General features: G+C 44.8%; 1 protein-coding gene across 2 annotated transcripts in view; it reads right to left on the reverse strand.

Annotated features, from left to right (window-relative positions):
* Positions 1-16505, reverse strand: part of LOC146816450 (ATP-binding cassette sub-family C member 10-like) — a 351699-nt gene that overhangs the window by 269165 nt on the left and 66029 nt on the right. For both annotated transcript variants that reach the window (XM_085610292.1, XM_085610293.1), the window contains exon 4: positions 10242-10469. In XM_085610292.1, the coding sequence (XP_085466418.1) occupies positions 10242-10469 (228 nt within the window). The remainder of the gene's footprint in view (positions 1-10241; positions 10470-16505) is intronic.

Below are 16505 nucleotides of genomic sequence, written 5' to 3' on the forward strand. Positions count from 1 at the left end.
TTACTATACTACAATAGTAAACATCCTACATTGGCAACCAACATTTTCTCTTCTAGTTGTGCTTTTTTGGCTCTAGCAACCAGTGGCCACCTATGTAGTATACTAAAGTTCTCTCTTAGGGGCTCTCAATTAAAAATCGTAAGCACTGAATAGTCCCGTCCACGTGTGGGGACCCAAGAGCAATTCTTTCAAAGTCACATCCACCTTGCCTTACTTCGAAAAGGCCAGGAAACATATGTGACATGCATTTAAACTTTGCAGCCTTAAAAACAGTCTCTTATTACCAATCTTATTAAATTACTTTAAAATTTAGAAGAAAAAAGGGGTCATACCTTAAAAGTCACATAAGTAAAATGAAAAGTGACCGTTTTAAACATCCTTCACAAATGCTTTTTATTTCTTTTTAAAGTAAGATAAGGAGTAATACATAACAATGCAGACTGCATAGGCTCCCGCATTGAAATAATGCAAAAAGGACACTTTGCTTTAACATCCTCTTGACCTCCAGTGTACCATCATGCCCTACATACACGGGCCCCTGCTGAACCCGGAGCAGAGCTGTACCTTTTTTTAAGGTTTTTTTCCCTCAACAATTTTCACCTCAGGCTTTTTAAAGCTGATTCACTGAAAGTCATTTAGGGTGTAGAGTATTTTTAGATAATTTTCTGACAGGAAATTTATCATATTTTTCACAAAATACCATCTCTTTTTAGGAACTGCCCAGAGTGCGGCATAGAAATGGCTAAAGCAGATTCGCACAGGATCTGTGTCTATGTTTGCCAGGCTCTCATTTCCTCAAAACCTGTCACCACTGCAAGACCCTCTCCAGGTGCACTTTGAGGGAGAGAGAAAAGATTTGCCTCTATGGCCAAGTGGAGCACTGCAGAAGACAAGATTCCTCGGCTGGACAGACTTCAGAAGGGCAAGGAGAGACTGTTCCCTCTACCGGTGCCCTTATTTCATGCTCTGAGGGCTCATGCTGAGGGAGATCCAAAAAGAGAAGTTCTGGTGAAAAACGACATCCCTGTTCGATATCAAGGGCGCTGAGAAGAGGTACTGCACCTACTTGTTGGCCGTGAAGGGCTGGTTTGACATCGAGAACACTTTCAACATCGATGAGGAGAGCACCATCGACGTTGAACAGTACATATATGTCGAAACACCATACTACATTGAGAACTTCGATATCGAGACTTGGCTTGACGTCAAGACCTCGGGCTCCAACTGAATCCACTACTCCACAGCACTCTCCTCCTCCTCCTCAAACACCTGACCTAGCGATTTCAGCGGTATCTCCACTGCCAATACAGCCAGTCACCCCTTCCCAGCCACCACAGTCTCCTGTACCAGTAGCAGCTACATCAAGGCAACCTAGATCTCTCTCCTGTCACCCCAGACCTCGCAGATATAGGTCTAGGTGAAGATCAAGCTTGAGATTCCACTGTCGTCATTGTCCAAGGTCTCACAGACCCTCGCACTCGAGATGGAAAAGATACTCTGCATCTAGGTCGAGATCCCCACAATCTCATTATAAACATCTTCTTCAGGATTGTATTCGCCAACCTTAATGGATTCTCTTCAACCAAGAATATCTTCTAATGATTATATTAAGACCTTCCAGGAGGTACTTATCAGGGGTGTCAACAAATTGAATATTGATTTACAGACTACTACTACATCCATGTCTTTAATTTTTCAGACACTTCATCAAAGGTCAGAAGCTAGACCACTACTTCCTTTGGTTCCAGGCCTCTTAGAACCAGCGATGGAACTTTTTGAGACCTCTGCTGTGAAGGCTGCTCTATCATACCTTCAAATGAAATATAGACCATCGGATCAAGATCCGTCTTTTCTTAGCACAGAACCCATACCAGACTGTCATTGTTTCAGCAGTTCGGAAACTTTCATGCCACGGCTCCATCTTCTATAGTACCTCCTGATAAGGAAAGCAAGAAATTGGATTCAGTGGGAAGATAGGTTGGCGGAACCTCTGCCGTATCCAATAAAGCTGACAGAGCAGCTGCTCTCTAAGGGTGCTATGATAGGTCTCTTAGGGACTCCATTTAACAGTTCATAGAAGATCTTCGTATAGACAGGCATCAGGAGTTCCAGGAGATGGTTAATGGAAGAATGATAGTGTCAAACCAAGTTATCAGTGCTGTAGCTGATTCCTCCACTCTAGCAGCACATGGTTATTGTCATGGACTAGTTCTTCAGCTTTCCTCTTGGCTGAGACTCACCAGTTTGAAACCAGAAGCCCAAACCGAATTCTGAAACTGCCCTTTTCAGTTAGCACTTTATTTGACTCATGTTGGGATGAGATGTCTAGTATGAAGTCTGAGCTCAGCACTCTCAAAGTTGTTGGATTAGAAAAAAGGAGTGAATATAGCAGTCATATAGGGCTTTTGACCGCCGCTTTTTTCACTGGAGGGTTCAAACCCCTCAAAGGATACAGGACAACAGCACCAGCATTCATCTCAGGGACACAGACATCAACAACAGTGCTGTCAGTCAAAAGGCAGAGGAGGACAGCAATAATTTAGCTCAGGCTACTAAAACAAATGGTGGCAAACAATGAGTCATCCCTTCCCCTCCTCCATTGCCTACTCCGGTAGGGGGGGAAGGTATAACATTGTTCCATGGCAAAGAATAATCACCGGCAAATGGGTTCTGAATACTGTAGAGCATGGATACTGTCTCAGATTCAAGTGTCCACCACCATTTGTACCACCAAAGAAACCTTCCCTTTACCAGCTGGAAAAACTGCAACAAGAAATATCCATCCGCTTGCAGAAACACGCAATGGAAAAGGTCCACTCTCACCTGAGAGGAATGGGAATCGATTCTGGTTATTTTCTGGTGAAGAAAGGCCCCAAAAACTAGTACAGATCAATTTTAGAGCTCAAAAAAGCACAAACATGGGTTTGCAAAGAAGAATTCAGGATGTTGACTCTTCATTAGATATACTTTTAACTCCATCAAGGGGACTGGCTATGCTTGACAGACCTGCAAGATGTCTATTTTCACAAACCGATGGTCAAAAAAACATCGAAAATTCCAGAGGTTCACTGCAGGAAAAGACAACTAGCAATACAATATCATTCTCTTCGGCCTCAAGTCTGCACCGCAAACCTTCTTCAAATTTATGTTGGTTGTAGCAGCCTACCTGAAAAATGAGAATCTTCATCTATCCATACCTGGATAATAGGCTCATCAAGGCATCTTCCTATCAGCAAGTAAATCAACATTATAATCTGACCGTGATGACTCTCAATTGTCTAGGTCTACAAGTGAATCACGACAAATCTATCTCAACACCTGTTCAATCCCTGCATTACATAGGCACAGTGTTTCCTTCAGAGGAGAGGAGATTATCTATCCTTCACAAATGTCACAACCTGAAGAAAACATCCCATCCAATAGTGAAACAAGTCTCTTCCCTCCTGGGTTCAATGGCGTCATGCATCTTTCTGGTCCCACATGCACATCTCTTGATGCGACCTCTCCAGAAATGTCTGGAAGAAGAATGGGATCAGCTCTCTGAAAAAGATTGGAAGACAGGGTGATCCTGACCACTCATGCAAAACAATCACTCAAATGGTGGGCTTGCTCAGAGAATCTCCTCAAAGGGATGAATTTTTACCAAGACAATGGTGGTTTAAGGCTCTCCTTCACCTCTCAGAATGTCATTTACTGGAGGCTGCTGTGCAGACCGGATCTTCTTCAGAAGTATGGAAGTCAGATTCAACACCCCAACTTTAATTTGTTGAACTTGGCTGTATGGCACCTGAACTCATACAATATAGTCACCTAAATCTCCCTCAGGAATGCATGGATGTTCTGAGAGAAGCCAAATGACCATCCACTAGATCTTCCTATTCCTTCAAGTTGAAGAGATTCTGCATCTTGTGTTCTCAGAACAATTTCAATCCTCTTACTTGTCAGGAAGATGCTGCCCTTCCATACCTCTTTCATCTCCCTAAAAGAAAATGCTAATTCTCCTTAATTAGATTGCATCTCGCAGCAATCATAGCTTATCGAAAATGTCCTTCACAAATGTGTATTTTCAGAATGCCTGTCATCAAAGATTTTTTGAAAGGCATTAAGAAGACATATCCTCCCTCAGGAGACCTTCTCCTCCATGGAAGTTAAAGATTGTCCTCTCTCGCCTTATGAGTCCTCCCTTCGAATCCATTCATAAGGCTTCTCTCTAACACCTATCTTGAAAGGCTTCCTTCATAGTAGCCATTACTTCATCTCGCAAAGTGAGCAAGATACAAGCTCTCTGTTCACATGAACTGTATAGAGTATTCCATAACAACGGTAGTGATGAGGACATATCCTAAATTCCTCCCTAAAGTAGTTTTGAATTTGCATGTCAATCAGACAATTACATTACCTACATTCTTTCAGAATCCTTCTCCTCATGCAGAGGTCTCTCCATACTCTCGATGTTAGGGGGGTTTTGAAGTTTTTATCTAGATAGAACAAAACCTTTAAGAACATCAAAGTAACTTTTTGTCAACTATAGTCCTATGCAGACAGTCTCTGCCACTTCTAAACAATCCTTGTGTCAATAGATTGACTCCTGCATAATCCTTTGTTATCAATACACAAACAACGCCCTATCTGGTAGACATAGAGCCCACTCCACAAAAGTTAAATCAGCCACTGCTGCTTTACTTAGGAACATCCCAATTGCGGAGATTTTCAGAGCTGCAACTTGGAGATTAGTTCACACCTTTATAAGACACTACTGTCTTGATTATGACGCTAAGGCTAATGCCCACGTGGGGCAAGCATCTCTAATTATACTATTCTCTGTTTTTTATCTCTTCTTTCACAAGATTTGTGGGGAATGAGCTAGATAATCTATTCACTGTTTATGGATGAAGTGTTTCAGGATTGGGGCAGCTATCTGGTAGCACAATAACGCGGGTGGGGCATTCAAAGCCTAATTATATCATGCAATACAAATGCCCACTGAAAAATAGTCTCTAAAGAAAATCCACTGCTTAATGCCAAGGGGACTCAGCCTGAACTCTGGGACTAGGGTGCATTTCAGAGTGCACTAGGAATACTGCTCCTTCATCCTTTTCCTCCAGGGGGATTTGAGATGAGCGTATTTTAGTACATAACATGACCACTGCAGAATAAACATTTAATATAAATCAAAAGGCATAACAAATGGCTGTTAGACAGTGTCAATATTTTACAGATATAACCTATGCTTGCCAGACACCATGGAGGTTTTGTGCACAAGAAGTCATCAGGCAGCGAGAGATGCAAACTCTGCTTATAAAGCAGTCTATTGTACGTTTGCAACAAAAGAGGTTTGCAGTGTAGTTTAGCTTGTAAGACCTTGACTTCGGTCACAGGCCTGCACTCTACCCGGCAGCTCCATTCGCTCCGTCGCCACCGCTAAGCCCCCAGCCAGCGTGTTCGAGGCTGCTATTGCCTGCCTGCCGCATCGCTGTAATTGTTGACTCTGAGTGTATTGTTTTTCTCTTTTGCCCGCTTGCTGCATTGTGGTAAGTGTTGACTATGAGTGTATTGTTTTTCTCTTTTGCTCATTATTGTGCATTTGTTGTCCCGTTCACTGTGTTTTTCTACTACTCATCATCCACTGTACCCACTGCCCCTCTCTCTCCCCTAGCCGTTCCCTTCACCCTGATTCCTGCCACTGCTGACCCGCGGCCCCTCTCCCCTGCCCTCGCCCGTTTCCTACCTCCCAGCTGAGCGTCCCACACTTCCCCTACAAAATTGTGATCGCTGCGCGGTTGCGCACCTAAAGCAAGCCAGTTTGCGCCCGTCTGCGCCCATCTGCGTCCCAACCGTGTCCAGCGTCAGGAACCCTGGCTCCCCAGAGCCCCACCGATATGACGCCACCAACCTCCTCGCTCTCAACCCCGGAAGACACCCAGACTGCCAGAACTCCTCACCGACCACCACCCACGGACCTTTCTCCTGCAGACATTGCCAAAGTTCCTGCACCATCTACAGCGCCCCTGCGCCCGCCACAGGCTCACGGCCCACGCCACCGAAGCCCTGACGTGCATCCTCCTCAACGTGCGCTCACTCCATAGACACGCTGTAGAGATCTGGAACCTGATTGACACCCTCGCCCCGACGTCGCCTTCTTCACGGAAACCTGGACCAAGCCACCTCCGGTCCCGACATCGCCACCACAATCCCCGACGGTTACATGATCTAGAGAAAGGACCGCCCCCACTGCCCAGGAGGAGGACTCGCTATTGCACACAAGACCTCCCTATGACTCTCCACCTCCAGCACGAGTAACCCCCACTCCAACACAGAACACCTCCACTTCCAGATCCAGACCTCCCCCAGTACCCCGCTACGTGGCACTCTCACCTACAGACCCTTGGGACCCTGCTCCCTGGCCACTACAGCATTCACCGACCTCATCGAACCCCATGCCATCACCTCCTCCGACTACATCCTACTGGGTGACCTGAATTTTCACCTCGACAACCGCAGCGACCCCAACTCCACCGCCCTCCTTGACAACCTTTCCAATCTCGGACTGAAGCAGCTCTTCAACACCTCCACACACAGAGCAGGACACACCCTCGACCCTATCTTCGCAGGAGGGTCAAACGTCCGCTTCAGCCACACCACGCAGCCCCCCTGGACCAACCACCACTGCGTACATTTCACCGTCAACAGCACCACCGCACCCAAACCGGCCCCCTGCCCGCCACGAAGGAACTGGAGCAAAATCACAGAGGAACACATCAACTCCATCCTCCTCCTTGACCCCCCATCACCACGACCGATGCCAATGCCGCAGCCAAAGAACTTCACTGATGGATCTCCAAATGAGCCGACAACATCGCCCACCTCCGCCACTCACCAAACAATGCCCCCTGAAGGCCGCCTGGTTCACCACCGAACTCCAAGTCGCCAGGCGCACCTGCAGACGCCTTGAGAAAAAATGGCCACGCCGGAAAGCCACAGAAGACCTAAACAACTTTAGGAGCGCCGTGAAGGAGTATCACCAGCTTATAAGGGACACCAAACGGACCTTCGTCAAGAACAAAATCGACACCAACGCAGCCAATGCCAAAGAACTCTTCAACGTCATACAGCAATTCATCAAACCCCCCAGCGAGGCCATGGACGTCACACCTTCCCAGGAACTCTGCAACAAGCTCAGCTCCTACTTCCATCAGAAGATCAAGGCCCTCTACGACCACTTCAGCGACCAGACGCCGCTCACCACCCTTTTCCCCTCTGCCGACCTCCAGCCGACCATCGCCACGACCATGATGAAAACCCGGTCTGGAGCCCCCACGGACCCCTGCCCACCGCACATCTACCAGAGGGCCACCACCGCCATTGCCACCGAACTAGGATGGACCGTCAACGCCTCCCTCCAATCCGGCATCTTCCCTGACGACTGGAAGCGGGCGGAAGAAGCCCGCGGCTGACCCAACGGACCTGAAGAACTACTGGCCCATCTCTCTGCTCCCTTTCACCGCCAAAGTCACCGTAAGACTCGAAAATGCCCAGCTGACCACATTCATCGAAGAGAACTCCATCCTAGACGCCTCCCAGTCCGGATTCCGCGTCAACCACAGCACCGAGACCGCCCTCCTCGCCGCAACTGACGACATCCGCGTGCTACTTGACCAGGGACACACCGCAGCCCTCATCCTACTAGACCTCTCCGGGGCCTTCGACACCTTCTCACACCACACCCTTACAGCCAGACTGCACAACGCCGGGATACAAGGTACCACCCTCAACTGGATCCAATCCTTTCTCTCTGGCAGAACCCAGAGGATCAGACTCCCCCCTTTCATCTCCGAAAATACAGAAATCAACTGCGGAGTACCAGAGGGATCATCGCTCAGCCCCACGCTCTTCAACATCTACATGGCCCCCCTAGCAGCCATCGTCAAACAACATGGGCTCAACATAGTATCTTACGCCAATGACAACCAGCTCATCCTCTCCCTCACGAAGGATCCCGAAGACACCAGGCTCAGTTTCCAGGAAGGAATGAAGGACGTCGCGGCCTGGATGAAGGACAGCTGCCTGAAGATCAACACAGAGAAAACAGAGGTCTTCATCCTGGGACCCTTGACCTCCGCCTGTTTGACACATGGTGGCCCTGTGCCCTCGGGAGTCCTCCCACCCCGACAGACCACGCTCCGAACCTCAGCATCATCCTCGACTCCTCCCTCACCATGAGCCGCCAGATCAATGTCATCGCCTCCACCAGCTGCCTCCACATCTTCCGAAAGACCTTCAAATGGATACCCCCAAACACAGAAAAACCGTCACCCACACACTCATAACCAGCAGACTGGACTACGGAAACGCCCTCTACACCGGTGTCAACAGGACACTTCTACACAAGTTCCAAACGATCCAGAATGCTGCGGCCAGACTCGTCCTCGGGACCCCTCGGCACGAACACATGACTCAACACCTTTGAGACCTACACTGTCTCCCTGTCGAGAAGAGAATAACCATCAAGCTTCTCACCCACACCTACAAATCCCTCCACAACATTGGACCCAAATACCTCAACGAGAGAGTCTGCTTCCACGCACCCAAAAGAAATCTCCGATCCGCCGACCTCGCCCTAGCAGATACCCCCCACATCCGCAGAAGCAGAGCAGGAGGAAGGGCCTTCTCCTACATCGCAGCCAAGACCTGGAACAAGTTCCCAGTCAGCATCCGTCTCTCCCCGAACCTGCATGCCTTCAGGAAGGGCCTCAAAGACCTTGCTCTTCATCTGAGCCGGAGCTGCCCACCCCCTACCCCCAGCGCCTTGAGACCCTCACGGGTGAGCAGCACGCTCTATAAACCCCCTAATTGATTGATTGTGTAGCACAGCAGACAGCTCAGTAGTTGATGGGGCTGATACTGTCTCGTTCACAGGGCTCATCTGCTCAGGCTCTAGCAGTACCATCACCTTAAGTGGGCTTGAGAATGGATTCCACAAACAGATGTCCAAAGCCAGCACAACTGACCCGGGTTCCTCACAGAGGCGTGAAGGATAATGCTGGCCAGAGCGGTGACTGAAAGATGCTGGACTATGCAAACAAGTGATGCCTGGATGAAGTTTGAGGATGCTGCCATCTAGGGTAATAAAAACAAGTGAACTCTACTGTGACTTTTTACATTACAAAATATGCACTCTTTATAGTACTTTATAGTTCCAAGGCAATGTATTAGAGCCTTTATTGTCTTTGAATCCAATAATTTGGTGGATGCAAGTTAATATGTCAGGTTGATAACTGTGTGGTAATGTCACACCTTGTGAGGGGGTACAGAAACCAGCCAGACAGTTGAGCAATCAGAGGACGACATGATAGTACCTTACTTATATATCACATGTCACCATTTTTTATATTTTACCATGCAGTACAAGTTACACAATGCTTTGTAAATAACCTCCTAAAGTATGACATATGTAGAAATGCTATCACAAAAAACAAGAGCAAGCCAAATGTCCTTGCAAACTGGGTATTGCTATTTAAGCAGAAACAATGTTCACAAGGAACTCATTTGAACTAATTAATACATGTATATGCAAGGAGTTATATTTCTTGCGTGATTTAAGCAGACAAAACATACAATAAAAAATGCAAAAACTATACCATACATTAATTAGGTAGTATCACTTTGTAGACAACCCACAGAAAACACAATTTTTGCTGTACCTACTTCAGCCGAAGTGAGTATTATTTATTTTGCATAGACAATATCTTGGGAGTAAAAAGACATATAAATAAACTCTGATGTGTATTTACACTATATACATTTTCACATTTGGACGTGACTTTGTAACCCCAGTGAAGTGACCATAACCAAAACAGTGCAATATATGTGGTGCCAGTACAGAAGGAAGCGATTTGTTATTGGAATTCAAAGGGGAGCCCTTTGGATATCTGAAAGAATCATTTGTGCATAAACGTCTGGTTTGCTGGGGCTCTCCCTTTGTAGTTGTCGACGACGTTTCGACCCTTTCATGGTACAGGGTTTAATTTTTAAATTTTTTGTTATATCTTTTGTCTGCTTAAATCACGCAAGAAATATACCTCCTTGCATAAAAATGTATTAATTGGTTCAAATGGGTTCCTTGTGAACATTGTTTCTGCTTAAATATGTAGAACTGTGGCTCAAGCTTTGAGCAGTGAGAGAAGGAGGACTTTGCATAGATGGAAAGCAGATCTTTTTAAATGAGCAGATTACACACTAACCGTGGCTGCAGAGAGCTGATGCCCCAGCAGGACGTAGATGGCAAAGATCACAATAGCAAGGAGAATAGGCAGCCCATCCCACAGATAGGCGCAGACTGCATCCAGGTACTTGATGGTCTTCAGCATTTGAAGCTCCTTGTCGCGAATGGTATTCACCTTGGCAGCAAAGTGCTTCTCCCAAGCATAGAATTTAACCACCTGGATTCCACGCAGGATTTCCGTCATCAGCTGTAAGGCAGGAGTATGGAGAAGAAATGAGAGTAAAACCAATGGTTACTTAACATTGCCACAGAGCGCCATAGAGCTCTCACAGAATAAGATACTTTGGGTTACATGTATGTGGCTCCGCTGCGAGTAGGTGCCTACTATGTGAAATATGAAGGACATGTTTGTTTATTTGCCACTTTATCAGAATGTGTTGCCTGCTCTGTACATGCCAAGGCATACAAGTCTGCTTTGTAGATTTCACAATATTCATGCCCTGTAAGGATCGTTGGGGCTGGGGCTACAACTAGATAAAGGGGGTAATTAATGGCCCAACTCTCGTATATCACAATCCTTTTTCTTTACATACATGAAACCGTACTGCACACATCCACAGATTTTCAATTGTCAGCCAGTCACAGACTTACAAAATAGTTATACTTCTACAGGACATCTTACATTATACCTTCGATATCACAACGCTGGTTTTATGATTTTGCAAAAACACTTCAAACTGTGGACAAAAATGCATTAGGTGAAATAGTAAAATACAACCATTCACTCTTACTGATTTAAAACATGTATTGGAGTCTTGATTTAATACAACACAGACATTTCTAACGAATATACATTGAATGTCCTCACAGAAATTATGGACTTTCTGGAGATCATATATATGGACCAAACATCATCAAATAAGAAAAACCTGGCTTTGTGGAGGTGCAGAAATGGGTTCATCTCTTTTGACTGGACACCAAGGAGGCTTACACACCAGTGTAAGAAGGAAGACAAGGGCCATGAATGGAGGTTGTCTGTGATTGCCGCTCTACCTCCAGATTGTATTAATTTCTTGGATGCAATTTTGCTTGACTGGGAAAGGAAGAAGATTTAACTACTTACAGGAAGAGCAGAACTTCGCCTATATGGAGGAAGTGTCCCAATTCCAAGATGACAACTCAAGGTCTAGCTCACTAGCAGGACCCCTGTGAGAGAATTTCAAAGAATCAAGACTCCCAACAAGTTCCCAAGCCCAGCTGCTCAGGAGAAGCAGCTACCACCAGGTTGATGAGCTGTTCTTTCATCTTTGGAAGTAAAGAATGGTAAGCCTTCTTTGTTCCAGAGTCTTTGCTTGTTGATGTGGTGAATCCACCTAACATTTTACTTCCCAGAGAGAGAAAGCTGGTTTTAGTGAGCTGATTCAAGAACGTTTTGAACTTGTGTCCAGCCCTTGTAGTTTAGGAGGTACCACTAGCTAAATGTGGGGTCCTCTGAAACATCTATCTGATCAATTACCCTTGGCCACCTGTGATACCTTGGACTGCTATAGATGCCCGTCTACCAAGGGGGTCCCGCCACCAGAAAATGTATACTGCGGCTAGTACAAATCTGACTTTTTGGGCAAAATTGGCCCACTATTTGTCAATCCACATCTTAAGTTCTAAATGACAAGCAAGGGAAACAACTGGCACCTAGTCTCCGGTAACATGGCCTTTAAAATCTAATGGTGTCTTCAGGATAGACATTTTAAAGGCTAGGTTTAAGTTATTGCGGCACATGCCTCCATTAACTTCAGTGCATGCTGCAGTACTTGAGGTGGCCAAACGTTTTGTAGCAAACAGTCCCCCACTTCCATCACTGGTGCCGCCAACTTCAACCACTGGCCCCAACACGTAACACTGCCTGCACAGGCACTGACCAAATTATTTGGTGATTTCACCAAACCCCCCATGGCAAGTTGCTCAGTTGGTGTGGGGGTCCGTGTTCTGTTTGTTCACCTAACAGATTAAATCCTAACATATCCGTCAAACATGAACGCAAAATATACAGACACCCTCTGGGTAATTCAAGAGGGAGGATTTTCCAATCAAAAATATTTGAAAGAACAGGGCCAGAAAGTGCATTTTAGAGGAACAATTTTAAAATAAATTTGTTAAAGCGTTATATGCACTGTAAAAGGACAATTTTGAACTATTCCAGTTCTTTGTGCCAAGCAAGCCTAGCACCCCTCACTCCTGGAATGTTGTAGATTTGGCCACCCCAGAGAAACTTTGAGAAAATGGTGGCAAAATGGTAAAAAATGTCTGTAAAGCCACGCACTATACAAATAGCTTAGAAAATTAGATTTAGCTGCCTAGATTTCACTCACTTTCTCTATTCTGCCCCTTCCAAGTGCATTCTCAATCATATTTTGAGTGAGAATCTCCTTGAAAGGAACAAGCTAGCTAGCTCAGTCTGTACCATTTTTAAAATTATTAAAGCATCATATCTGCCTACTATTACTTCAGCACAAGTAGCAGTTAATTGTACTGACAAGGGCTTTTTGTCTTGCAGATGAATTGAATGTGACAATTTACACAGACAGGCAATATGTATTTGAAGTGGTACATGATTTTGGCCAGTTGTGGTCACAAAGGGATTTTATAGCACCCTTTGGTACACCCATCAGGAATGGCTCCTATATTCTTGAGCTTCTGGAAGCAATACAACATCTGAGGGAGATTACAGTGCTTCAGTGCACAGCCTATAAGGCTGTTGACAGTCACAATGGGAAACAAATATGCTGACAAAAGTGGCAAGTATTGCACACTTGGGAATGCAACTGTACACCAAACAAGCAGATTGCAGTGCAAGAATCGAAACAAAATTAACACAAAGCAAGTACTGCTGAAAATGCAAATTATGTAAATAGTTTTCGACTACAGTAAATACAGACCACATTAAGCAAAGTGAGGGATCTCCAGGAGGAGGTACCACAGAATGAAAGACAGAAACTAGAGTTAGCTAGTTGCAGAAAGAATTTTAATAATGTTTGGATTACACCAGAATATAAACATGTACTTCCTGACTAGTGCTACTTCCCATGGCCAGACATGAAGGAACTGACTCAATGACCAGGACTTTTAAAATGTACTGATTTAATAACAAATTCAGAGGTTTTGCTGAAGAATTATGTCAAAGGTGTGTCATAGGTCAGTGAGATATCTGGGAAATAGAACAATAATATATTGATTCATATCGGCAAATCGGCAGGTCCATTACAAGACTTCAAACAGAATTTATTGAGATTCCTGTTTACAATGGTTTTAAATACTTTATTGTGATTGTCTGCTTATTTTCTAAATGGGTTGAGGTTTCTCCAACCTAGAGATGTGACAATATGAGAGTTACCAACAGACCTGATACAGATCATGGAGCTCACTTTAAAACTGAGATTCTCAAATTGATTTGTATAGCTCTTCAGACTGAGCAAATGTTCCATTGTAGTTATCATCCTCAAACATTTGGCATTGTAGAGAAGATTGATGGGACCATCAAAAACAAGTTGGCTAAAGCGTGGGCATCCACTAATCTAAAATGGCCTGTTGATCTTTCTGTTGTTCTCGTGATCATTAGAAGTGTCAAAGACAAAAAGACAGGACTCTCGCCCAATGAAGTAGTAATGGGCAGAGTTTCCTTCAGCAACATTTGAATACCTGATGCTATTGCATTATACTACTGCAAAGGTCTTGCTAATGTAGTGAAATCTGTGTCTCGTCAGGTGAATTTGGCAACAGGCCCAACAAAAGAAACTCATTGCCATCCACTGCAACCAAGAGATTAGATCTTAGTGAAAAGCTGTGTTGAGGCCCATTGCAAAAGACCATATCAAGTTGTGCATTTGACTAACACTGCTGCAAAGTGTGCAGGAATCCCATAGTGGATCCATACAGATCTAATGAGAAGAGTGAAGACAGCAGATGAAGAAGTGGTGACGACAGCCCCTGATTCACAGAGCAAAGCCCAAGTTCACAGTGTGGATCCAAAGGGAGGAGAAGTTTGAAAAGTAAATCCTTCATCTAGTGAAGTTGCTGATGAAAGTGAAGGTAAAGATCCCGGTGAAGGTACCTGTAACCAATTTTCATTTGGGAATCAGAGTGAAAACCTGTTGCAAAATCACAAGCAGAAGCAAGAAATAGTCTCTGGTCCAACTCACGAAATGTTCAAGCTTAAAATTTGAGTATCCCTCAGGGGGAAGAAAGAAGTTCACATTAAGTTGAGTTGCTGTTGTTGGTCAAAGCACAAGTTCGTCAGTGAGTGAAGAAGAATTAGCAGTAGTCACAAGTAAATACAAGAGTCAAATTGCCCAAGGCAGTGAGGAGAACTTGCAAGAAAAGACACTGGGAGAAGGAAAAAAGCAAATTAGAGAAGAACCAGGAGTAATTGAAATCGAACAATGATAGTGAATTGCCTGTTAGGAAAAGATCAAGAAGAAAGAGAATCCTGAACAGAAAGTACACTTCCCCTAAATGGATATATCTTGCATTTGTGTCTGAAGAAGGAGAGTCAGATTTGGAAGATTACAACTGAAGCTGTTGTCAATTATTTTGAAGAAAAGCCTCATTGAATTTTAATGGTATTGAAATTTTGAATTAAAGATTTTGAACTTTGTAAAAGTATCCAGATGAAGAAGAATCAAGCAAATGGGGAGGAAAAAAACAGATCCAGCGGTCAAGCCTTCTCCTACAAGGCTCCAAATCCATAGAAACAACCTGTCACTACACATAAGGGCCACCTCCTCACTTCTTGAAGTCAGCAAGAAGCTGAAGACTTGATTTTTGAGTAGTACCAACAGACCCTAGTTTTGGCAAGACTCACACCTGCTAGGAGCCAGGATACCCTCACAGGTGATGGTGCTCTCTATAAATCTGAATAACATAACAGGTCATATGGCACTGCTGCACTTCTAATCTGGCTTCAACTGCCTCTGGTGAAATGGGTATTGGCTTCAGACAGGAAGAGATACCCTAAAGGGATACAGATCTGGAGCAGGAAGATTGTTTTCACTAAGCAGAGGAACTGTGGCTACTTCAAAGGAATGGTGGGCTGACTCTCCTACCCAAAGAGATAAACAGGACAAGGGGCTGTATAAAGGCGGGCTCTGTAGTCTGACACTACACAAAGCAATCAACTGTCTTGAGGTACACAAGCATGTGGAGTCCAATGAGCTTGATCAATCACTCATTCCGGCACCCTTGCAAATCAATATACATAACCACATACACATATGTGCAGTCAAATTCAGCATACACCCCAGACATGATTGAGGTCAGTTATGGAAAAGGACATAGAGTTTACATGGCGAGAGCCAAAATGTTTTCCCTTCACGGAGGTACAGGTAAAAAGTCCTGTCCCCTTTTATTGATTATGCTGCCACACAGAGCCTGGGCCAAGGGGATGGTAGGCTCCCTCACAAAGAAGGGTATGCCTTGGTGCCCTCTCAACATCAGAGTCTGGCTACTAGGGTCTTAGAATTTAGCAAACAGAGGAACCTTCTATGGGCTTTTATGATTGTCATCCTCACTGGGGGGAAACTCACTGGGCTGCCCATATACCTACAAGGTCAGGGGGGCACAGCTTCCCAAAGCCAGGCAGAGGACTTTTGTTCTACCAAGGAGCTGAATCAAGCACTGTAGGTTTGTTCAGTCACCAAATCGTGCCACCTCCAGCCTTGGGCTCTCAGGAAAATCTTTCACCTGCGTACAATTCATGCAGCACACAACCATCTCCATGACTGTAAATTAGTTGACTTGCTTTTCATAAACCATTGCATACAATAAAAAAACATCATCTCTATGATTCTAATACACTTGCACTGACTTCCCATAAGCCAACACTCAAATATTTTTGTAGAACATACAAGGAGATCTTTGTCCTCAACAAATCTTCTTTTAATACCAGCAGGTCTGAAGATACTATCCTACTTTTCAGTTTTGTTCATCTAGCAGAAGCTTGCTAAAGGTGCACGTCTTTTCTAAGCAGACCCGTTCCTTTTTAAATTCTATAACTAAACACCCAAATAAATCACTGTTCGACCTGTCAGCTTGGAGGTCTTCCCCCAAACATTTTGCTTTCACCACTCTTATTTTTGCTAAATTTGTTTTTGTTGGCCTTAGGACTCTGTCTACTTTACCACTGCTAACCAGTGCTAAAGTGCTGATGCTCACTCCCTAAAACATGGTAAAATTAGCTTGCACATGATTGCCATATTTAATTTGCTTTCAAGTCCTCAGTAAAGTGGTA

This window comes from Triturus cristatus, chromosome 6 (genome assembly GCF_964204655.1).
Source record: "Triturus cristatus chromosome 6, aTriCri1.1, whole genome shotgun sequence".
Lineage (NCBI taxonomy): Eukaryota > Metazoa > Chordata > Amphibia > Caudata > Salamandridae > Triturus > Triturus cristatus.